General features: G+C 54.9%; 1 protein-coding gene across 1 annotated transcript; it reads left to right on the top strand.

The window, feature by feature from the left end:
• The first annotated feature begins 292 nt into the window (after positions 1-292).
• On the top strand, positions 293-9,268 carry Irx4 (iroquois homeobox 4). Its single transcript, XM_021180880.3, has 6 exons — positions 293-407; positions 4,339-4,470; positions 4,964-5,215; positions 6,280-6,392; positions 7,171-7,499; positions 7,900-9,268. Exons 2-6 carry the CDS (start codon positions 4,426-4,428, stop codon positions 8,706-8,708), a joined length of 1,548 nt encoding a protein of 515 aa, XP_021036539.1. The 5' UTR covers positions 293-407; positions 4,339-4,425; the 3' UTR covers positions 8,709-9,268.
• The last annotated feature ends 786 nt before the right edge of the window (positions 9,269-10,054 follow it).

Genomic DNA, 10,054 nt, shown 5'->3' with positions numbered 1-10,054 from the left:
CGTCACGCCGGTGCGGGCTCGGCTGACGACCGCGGCGCCTGGGGACGCCGGCGCGCTCCGCTCTCCAGGTGCTCCGCCTGGAAATGTCTCCATTAGTTGTCGCTTGCTCCCCGCCGGAGCGCGCGCGCCCAGCGGCCGCGCAGAGTCCTAGCGGGCAGCCAGGAGTGGCCCGGCGCCACTGCAGGTAGGCAAGGTCCCCACGCCCGCCCCCTCCCGGGGTTCCGAGACCCCTCCCCCCCTTTCGAGGAGGCGGAGGAGGCAGAGGCTCCGCGCGGCCGCCGAGGGGCGCGGGCGGCGGAGGCGGCGGCGGCAGCGGCGGCGACGACTCCCCGGTGCGTCCCGGGTTGCGCGCTGCTCCCGGAGGCCCTGGCGCCTAAGCGGCGCGGGCCGGCTCTTTCCTGGCGCAGGTAAGAAATTGTTTCTGCCGCTCAAACTTTGCGAGGATCGCTCTTGCGCCGGAGGGGACAAAGTTTGCTTCTAGCGGATAGAGGCTTTGGAGGTCGCTGCATTTGATGCAAGTTTTTGGTAAGCGGATGGGAAGGACCCGGCATCCGGGTACGGGATGCTAGGGTCCCCGCGGACCGTGTTGGCTTGCTAGGGATAGAACAGCTTGTGCTGTTGGACCCCCTGAGTGCGCTCTTTCCTTCCTTTGGCGGCGCCGAACGAACGTTCCGTGGGGGTGCAGTAGGAGAGCTGAGGAAGAGAGGGCCAGAAAGGAGGGCATTAGGGGAAGCAAACGGGAATTTCAACGCGTGTCCCAGCAGCTCACCCCACTGGCTGAGGAAAGGGAGCAGTGGTTGACTGCTAAAGAATGATCTGAGGCAAGGGGAGGGTGCCGGCACCACGCAGCATCTCTGGCACCTAGGGCATCTCTCTGAGCCTACACCAGTTGAGTACCCAAAGTGGACCCAGGCATCCCAAGCTCCGGCCTAGCCTCAGACAAAAAGGCTCTTTCTTGGTGCCTGGCTTCTGTTTTGGCCTTGTGTTGTAGTCAACTTCTCTCTGGGATGGAATAAGCTCCCACGGAGCTCTTGGTGTAGCTAGAAAGTGCTCCGAGAATCACTCTGGAGAGCCGGGACTTAGGTGGTGGCAGGAATATCAAGGCCAGATCTGCCTTCCTACAAGCTCTCACCAGTTCTGTGGCAATCAACCCTAGACTCCTAATTCTTGGGGCTAACTGCTCCCTGCTCCACCCCTTTGGGATCTGATCAGGCCTTCAGTCTCTGATCTCTTGAAGCCCTCTCCAAAGGTGATCAGCTGCCCACACTGCAGGAAGCCAAGTGGTCTGGGGTACTGCTGCTAAATGGTGGTTTACATTTAGGGGCCCTGTGATTTTCTAGTCACAGCATGGAGCATCTATGCAAGATTGTTTTACCTGAGGGTCCCTGAGATTCTGGGACTCCTGTCTGTTCTTAGAGAGCACTGTGCCTCTGCTCAAGGCTTGGTCCTTGAAGAAGGCACCCTTATATCTGTAGCAAGGATGGCCTGAAGAATATCTCATTTAGTAAGAGAGCTTCAGCCAGGTAGCAGTTTGTCAGCAAGATGTAGAGGTGGGTGCTGGCCAGTAGCAGAACTGGCCAGTAGGGACTGAGTGAAGACAGAACAGTTCAGTGGAGTCCTGACTAGCCCCTGCATGGGGTAGATGGGGTGTGGAATGTGAGTCTGCATCTTCAGGGATACAGTGGAGTCCAGTGCTCCTGGCTCCTAGGCCCAGGCCCAGGGACAAGGTAACTAGGGAAAACAACAACATCTGGAGCCTGGAAGCTCTGACTGAAAGGCAGACCAGAATGCTGCTGCACTGATGACCCTGAGACTCCTTCCCCAGAGAGGGACTCCAGCTACCATACAGGAGTCCACTAAGGAGAAAAGTGGAAATCCTCAGGATTAACATTCCAAACCCAACCTCAGGAGTCCAGGGGAAGAAAACTGAGAATGCTCATTCCGGGTTCACTGCTTGCTGCCAGTGAGTGCCACACACACAGGCCTGGTCTTCCTTCTCCTTCCCAACCAGTCTGTGCTTACCACAGAGTCCCCAAAGCCTGGGCCTCAGGAACGAAGTGACAAAAAGGCCCCTCACTGAGGTACACCAGTCTACTGCTGGGTTCCTGCTTCCTATGCTCCTCTACCTCGGTTTACAGAGCCCCTCCTCTGCCTGCGCTTCATTATCAAAAGAAAGCAAGTTGTTTGTAAACAATAAATAATGAAAGTAGTCGTCGTCGGGTGTTCAGCCAAAGCCTCAGTAAAGCCTGAAAACTGAAAGAAGCTAGAAGCGAGTTGGGGGAGGGGAAGAAGCAGGAAGAGGGAGAGGCTGAGATTCATTTCTACTGGAGAAGCCCCGGTGGCTAGTTTCTTATTATTTACAGGAAGGAGGTATTAGCAATTCAGGTGAGAAAGAAATAAACACAGCTTGCCATGAAATCAATACAGAATTCAAAAACAATTATTAATGTCATTCGACTCGTGTTCTTTATATATATCTCTCCCGGCTACCAACGCTAAACTGCCTGAATAATTTGCATGGGGCAGCTATTCATTATTTGCGATGGTTTCCTCCTTTGCAAGCAGTTCGGACGTGGCCGGCTGCGGTCCAGCGCGATCGGAGAACTCGTATTTTCATCTGTAAATTAAAGCAATTACGCAGCAGATATTATATGATGTGTACTGCGGTCTCCAGATAGTCATCCATCACCTTCAACCAAGCTGTCAGGGCCGGCAGATTTCGTTTCTGGGAGGCAGCCTTGCAGCTGGGGAGAGGGCGCGAACGTCATCATTAATTAGAGGGTGGCCCTGGGGCGATTCGCAGGTCTGAACCCAGGAATCTTTAGGAGCAAGTCTGCACAGCTCCGCGATGAGCGGCTCTGCTGCTGGCGGAGCGCGAAAGGCTGGCCTGGCAGGCCAAAAGAAGTAGGGGCGAGCCAGGCCCTGGGAAGATCGCGGCATGAAAGGCCTGAGAATTCGGGGTGTCCTGGTACACCAAGCTCCGCGCACAGACCTCTCGTCTCCGCTTTGACCTCCGGGCAATATCTCAGGGCCCAGATTAGCGCAAGAAGTCTTGAGAGGCTACTGGGCCTCTCTCGCAGAGCACCTTACACTCCGGGCTAGAAGCTATGTGAAGCAGACCAAAGGGTGCCAGAACTAGGCGCCCAACGCCCCTTTCCCTGCACCTAACCCTGCTGCTCCCTAGGATCAAGGAGCCTACGGGAAGAGCCCCCCGGCCTAGTTTGGAAATGTGCTCTTCCCAGCGAGCAGCGGCGTCTGGCAGTCTCTGCCTTAGCCTTGGGATGCGGAAGGCCACAGAGGGCGACCAGAAGAGGGAGGGGAGAGGAAATGAAGCGAAGCCAGACTGAGCAGTGGCATGACCTGGAGTGAAGGGGGAGGGGCAGTTTCCAGGGACAGTGAGCTGCCCAGAATGGCACACTCAACCGGTGATAGACCCGGGAAGCCCCGCAGTACCTGGCTTCACCGATCCTGAAAGTGCAGGACTCCAGGGAGGGCCTGGGAGACATGCACACACATCTGAAATTATGTCGCCATCTGAATGCGGGCTCTCCTGTGGTGGCAGTTGGTTCTAAAACTCTGCAGAGTAGGAACCTGCTGAGAGGCATTGCCGAGATTCTTCTAAACCTAGGTGGCGAAGAAGTGTGCAGAGGCACGCTGTCCCAATCTCAGCGCGAGGGGCCCGCGGGGTTTGCAGGGCCCATGTCCTTCCACCCTGGGCGCAATGCAGCGAGGGCAGCGGGCGGCTGCAGCCAGCGCCCGGCTAATTTAACTGTTGATTACATCTTCACTGAAGACTCACTCGTGTGTCCCTTCATAGGTCTCATTTGTAATTGAGACTAATGATTACAGTGGGGTGTGAAGGAGCAGCTGCTCGTTAATTAATTTCTAATTAAAAGTGCCTTCCGTCCTCCGTGACTAAGGAGAAACACCGTTCGTCGGGGCGATATTGACTCCTTGGATGGAGTTCATTTGTTAAAGCTCGATGGCCCTCAGCCCGGCTATCGCAGACATGGATAGTCCGTACCCCGCCCGGCCAGCATCCCTGTGACCTGTCTGAGGCCAGGCCAAGCCACAGCGTGGGTCAACGCTTCTGTTGCTTAAAGCCGCACACATCTGACTTGACAGACTCAGTTTTTTGTTTTGTTGTTGTTGTTGTTCTGTTTTGCAAAATATGTATTTCTATCATCGCAGCGAGGCCAGTCGGTCCCAGAGCCCTGTGAAGTGTTCAGACTTGGAAACTAAGAATGGCTAAGAGAAAGGCCACTCACTTACTTACCTGGTTAGGAAAGTTTGAGCAGCTTATGGGTGAACTAACTACCTCTCGCTTTGTCCTCCCAGAGCCTAGGATCCTACAACTCCGGAGCAGTGCCCACGCTGTGCACAGGACCCCAACAGCCCCTCAGACCTTCTTAGGCCCCACCCGCCATGTCCTACCCGCAGTTTGGATATCCCTATTCCTCTGCTCCTCAGGTAAAGGGACTCCTACAAAGGTCTGACAATGGGGCTGGGAGAGGGGAGAGTCACCACTAGATGTCATTTCCCACATAAGCATGTCCTTGACTGGCTGGCCCTTATACTGAACAAACATGGCTTGTGGGGAAGGAGGATTAGGGGAGCTAGTAAAATCCTGTTAGTGGATCTGAATTCCCTCTTGTTTAACCCTTCAAACTGTACCCTGGGGGACCCTAGCAAGCATTTGGGCCAGACATGCTTGTTGAGAAGGCACACAGGACCTTGGAATTCCCGTGGAGGATTTGAAAAGCTGGCTGGACCCCCACACGTGGCCAAAGAACGTGAGGCCTAAGCATGGCCAAAGAAAGCGGCTGATGGGGTGGGGGGAGGGGGGAATTCATTTCTGACATAGATAGCAGGAGGCCCCTAAAGACACGTGAGGTCCTTGAGGGTCCAGCGCCCTAGTCTCTGTCCCTGTGCCCACTCTTCTTTACGATTCCTCCCACCGCAGTTCCTGATGACCACCAACTCCCTGAGTACGTGCTGCGAGTCGGGCGGCCGCACACTGGCTGATTCTGGGCCTGCAGCCTCCGCACAGGCGCCCGTCTACTGCCCTGTCTACGAGAGCCGGCTGCTGGCCACTGCACGCCACGAACTCAATTCTGCCGCCGCGCTCGGTGTCTATGGGAGCCCCTATGGCAGCTCGCAGGGCTATGGCAACTACGTGACCTATGGCTCTGAGGCATCTGCTTTCTACTCCCTGGTAAGGGGACAAATACCCTCCCACCACCCCAAGCCCCGCCCCGCCCCGCCCGTACTTTGGGTTTGCCAAGTGTACTTCCGCCCCTGGCACGAGTGCCCTGGATACCCTACAGGTTGGGGTAGGAGGGAAAAAAGAATGTCAGCTTTGCCTCCTGGTCCGAATTCTGCCCAGGTTCAGATTCCGCTTGATAGACCCGTGAGACCAGGTGTCTAAAATGTTGCTTGTATTTTAGTTTGCCGTTGAACTCTGATTAGATTCCCGGCTTCCCAGAGCGGTGACTCTCAGCTTCAAATTCCTTCAGATTTGCCTTCTAACCATAGTACATTCCTCTCCCTCTCCCTCTCCCTCTCCCTCTCCCTCTCCCTCTCCCTCTCCCTCTCCCTCTCCCTCTCCCTCTCCCTCTCCCTCTCCCTCTCCCTCTCCCTCTCCCTCTCCCTCTCCCTCTCCCTCTCCCTCTCCCTCTCCCTCTCCCTCTCCCTCTCCCTCTCCCTCTCCCTCTCCCTCTCCCTCTCCCTCTCCCTCTCCCTCTCCCTCTCCCTCTCCCTTTCCCTCTCCCTCTCCTTCTCCTCCTGCCCCCTCCCTCTTCCTCTCCTTCTCTACCCCTTCTCTCTCTCTCTCTCTCTCTCTCTCTCTCTCTCTCTCTCTCTCTCTCCCATGCACCCTAGCTTTCCCCAGCTCCGACCCTTCCTTCCCCCTCTTCAAAGCCTCTTCTCTACCGGTCTACCGGGTTCATCATTCCTAGGCCTGGTAGCCTCTCTGGAATCTTTACCAGTCCGTCCTCTTTCTTTCCTTCCAAGCTTCTTCAAAATCGCCCTCCTCCTCTCTTTCCCTTCCTCCACCTATCTCACTTTACCTTATCTTCACTGATCTACTTGCACCCCATTTCCCTGGCCCACCCTCTTCAGGTCCTCACTTTTGGGAAACTGAGCGTTGAGTGAGTCCAGGACATGTGTTACAGTTTGTGGGCAAAGTTTGAGGAGACTCCTAGGATCTAAGCTACCCTAAGAGAGCTCATTGGGTAGTGTTTCTAGCTGGGTCTACAAAAGCTGTGGTGGCTTTTACAGAACAGCTTCGAGTCCAAGGATGGCACAGGATCTTCACACGCCGGCCTACCACCCACTGCAGCTGCAGCCTACTACCCGTATGAGCCAGCTTTGGGCCAGTACCCATATGACAGGTGAGGGATTCGACCTCCCTCCCTGAATACCACTACAGTCCAGCTGCCAACCACTCCATCACCACCTCCAGATCGCCTTCTGGGGGACTGGGAGGTGTGGAAGGACCAGAAGAGGGGACAATTCCCTCAAGCAGGTGTTCTATCCTACCCTTACACACATACCTATGTTGTTGTGAATGTAGAAATTCTCTCATTGCTGTGATTTTCAAGCAAATTGATTCTAGAAAGTTCAGTCCACTAGGCTGCTTCCTTGAAGGGCCCAGGATACCTTCCTGCACCCCAAGAACCTCAGCTCAGTTGGGTGTCTAAGCCAGGTCCACCAGCCTTATGGTGGGAATTAAGGAGGAAGTCCCTTGGCCCTCATCACCCATGCTGGGGACAGCTCAGCTCACCACCCCATCTTCCTATGGGACCATTACCAGTTCAACTAAAAACTCCTGAACCTTGCTCCCTAGTTGCTCTAGGCACAGGTTCACGGGTTGCTGGTTCATAGATCCGTGATACCTTTTTCTGTTTTACCGCTCAAAGTGGTAAGAGAAAAACCATAAAGGATCAGAGAAATGTCCCTACAGAGTTTCAGACAGGCCATGACCTACTCGCTGTCATTTTAATGACATCATCTTGGCCCACAAAAGGCAAGGCAATGCCCATAATCACAACCCACCCCAGGGAGGCACAGCCTGTTCCTATGCCCGCTTCCCCCAACCCCCGCCTCGCCCGCCCGCTCGCGTGATCTCCCCGGCCCCGACTGGCACCCCATTGCAGAGCCTGTCTCCAGGTACGGGACCGTGGACAGCGGCACGCGGCGCAAGAACGCCACCCGGGAGACCACCAGCACGCTGAAGGCCTGGCTGCAGGAGCACCGGAAGAACCCGTACCCCACCAAAGGAGAGAAGATCATGCTGGCCATCATCACCAAGATGACCCTCACACAGGTCTCCACCTGGTTTGCCAACGCACGTCGGCGCCTCAAGAAGGAGAACAAGATGACCTGGCCACCTAGAAATAAATGTGCAGATGAGAAGCGCCCCTATGGGGAGGGGGAGGAGGAGGAGGCTGGAGAGGAGGAGTCACGGGAGGAGCCTCTCAAGAGTGCCAAGAGCAAAGGTGGGTTGGATATTCTGCAAAGTATGGGGTGTCTCTGGAAGCCGTTGGGTGGCAAACGGAAAGCCTTAGGGCCTGGGCAGCAGACTGGTGAACTGGTTTCCAGTCAGATCTTGTGCCTGGGGAGAGGAGATTGAGGTGGTACCATGTAGACAGGCTTAAAGACATCCAAAGTCAAGTTAAAAAGCATTGCAAACGCCATTAATTTGAATGCAGATCTGCCAGGCTGGTGTTCCTAGTTCAAGACTTGAGGCCCTCTGGAAATGGGAGGAGGAAAACAGAAAGGTCTGGGCTATTGACTAGTTGGGAATGAGTTTCCATTAACTCTGGTCTTAGAATAAAAGAAAGCTGCTTATGCCCGTCCTGTCTCCCTCCACTGGCCGCATGCTCTCTGGCCTGACAGGTCCTGCTGGCAAAGACGACAAGGAGCTAGAACTCAGTGACTTGGAAGACTTCGACCCTCTAGATGCAGAGACCTCAGAATGTGAGCTGAAGACGCCCTTCCAGTCCCTGGATAGTGGACCAGAGAGGATTCCTGCGTCATCTGATGGTCCCGGCACAGGCAAGGAGGCCTCTGCCACACTCCGGATGCCCCTGGGCACCGCTGGTGGAGCTGTTATGGATGGGGATCTGGAGAGGGCAAGGAACTGCCTCCGGAGCACAGTGGTCGTTCCTGACTCTGGCGCCGAGGGCGGCCCACCTGCTTGCGAAGCCAAACTGACCTTTGCTCAGGCGGGAGCGCCGCCGAACCTGGAGACCAAGCCCCGCATCTGGTCCTTGGCACACACAGCCACCGCTGCTGCAGCCACAGCTCTGAGCCAGACTGAGTTTCCCTCCTGCATGCTGAAACGCCAAGGTCCAGCGGGTGTATCTGCGACGACGCCAGCGTCCTCACCTGCAGTCACGGCCCCTTCTGGGGCTCTGGATAGGCACCAGGACTCCCCAGTAACTAGCCTCAGAAACTGGGTGGATGGGGTATTTCACGATCCCATCCTTAGACACAGCACTTTGAACCAGGCCTGGGCCACCGCTAAGGGCGCACTTCTGGATCCCGGCCCTCTAGGACGCAATCTGGGGGCGGGTACTAACGTACTGACGACGCCCTTGGCTTGCTCCTTCCCGCCCACGGTGCCCCAAGACATCCCACCTGCAGGGGCCTCCCGGGAGCTGCTGGCTACGCCCAAGGCCGGTGGCAAACCCTTCTGCACTTAACACCCACCTGCACAGTGGAGAAGGGAACTGGCGCTCAGGCTGCAGGCGCTGACTCTGAACTGCTTTTAATGGGTTTCCAAAAGAAAGGGGCATTTCCAAGCCAAGATTGCCAACCCACTTGAGACAGAGGATTTGAACTCAACCTCCAGGGCTATGGAGGAACTCCTCGCGTTCTATCACCAGGTTTTACCTGATGTTGCGTCCACCTGAGCCATCCCTGAACTCCAGGAAGATGAGAAGACCGGAGAGCACAGCCGATGGGAGGCCCCCTGAAGCATAAAGTTTACGTCCAAAGTTTACATGGAGAAGGCATTTGGGTTCTGAGGCTTGTTTTGTGTCGCTGTCTCCTTCTGGGTTTGAGGCATGCCGGTGTTCGAAGAGTCTTCAGCCTGTTTTTCTTCGGACTTCATCCTCAGCACGTAGAGCTCACCGCCAACACTTCCACCGAGTTTACACTGTTGCACACTCCTGACTCCTGACAAAATTATGTTTTCTAAAATGTATATTCACACCAGTAATTGCCTGTTTCAGAGGGAGGCTAATATAACAAAACTAATAAATTTTCGTGTTTGCATTGCGGAAGGAACACATTTCACAGCTGGGGCTGGCTCTACAGGTGTTCTTGGAAGCAGTGACGCTGACCCCCAGGGGAAGAAAGAATAGGCGGGCTGACCCACACTCCACCCCCATAAAGTAGTTGCCCATCCAAGTCTAAGCAAACCATTTTTGAGATGCTAAAGGCACAAGAGGGACACTCTTCTGACCTCATAATAAGTAGATGTGAAACCCCAAACTTTAAAGTCTTCCCCACAGCCAGACACCAGAATTTGAACAAACAAGGTTTCTTTGACTGAATTAAAGTAATGTTTAGGCTTTCTAAGTCCCCCGAGATTTTGCCCTGGGGGAAAGGGACATTGCCCTGAGGGCATCATTCTCTGATGCCAAGAGGCTCTTAGGTCATGTTACCTGACCCCGTTGTCCCTCTTTCCAGAGAAGCAGGCTGAACCCTGTAGCTTCAAATTTAGCTTCTATATCACTCAAGTTCTAAAGACTCCAGAGGGAACATCTTAATAGCAGAAGACGGGAAGCAGAGCTAAAAAGACATGGGCAAGGGCATAAGGGCTTGGGCCAGAAGCAGCCTGAGAGGGCAAACCAGATTCTTCACACCTCTCTAGCATAGTCACAACGGTAGGCTACTTTGCACTAAGGTCCTCCACAGCTCTTCTTCCCTGAATCTCTAGGAGGCACTTGCCCAGCATCTGTGCCTTGTTCTCTGTTCACCTGAGAGCTTCTGTTCAGGCCTCTATGGGCTTCATAAAATGTTCCTAGGGAGATGGCAGTGGCAA

This window comes from Mus caroli, unplaced genomic scaffold (genome assembly GCF_978045245.1).
Source record: "Mus caroli unplaced genomic scaffold, Mus_caroli_1 scaffold_15, whole genome shotgun sequence".
Lineage (NCBI taxonomy): Eukaryota > Metazoa > Chordata > Mammalia > Rodentia > Muridae > Mus > Mus caroli.
Note: the sequence above shows the minus strand (reverse complement) of the source record. Positions and strands in the feature narration are given on the sequence as shown.

Excerpts from the sequence above, each read along its gene's own strand:
- Irx4 (XM_021180880.3), top strand. The coding sequence starts at position 4,426 with ATGTCCTACCCGCAGTTTGGATATCCCTATTCCTCTGCTCCTCAG. Across the intron at positions 5,216-6,279 it reads CATCTGCTTTCTACTCCCTG|AACAGCTTCGAGTCCAAGGA; the intron begins GTAAGGGGACAA and ends TGGCTTTTACAG. Across the intron at positions 7,500-7,899 it reads CAAGAGTGCCAAGAGCAAAG|GTCCTGCTGGCAAAGACGAC; the intron begins GTGGGTTGGATA and ends CTGGCCTGACAG.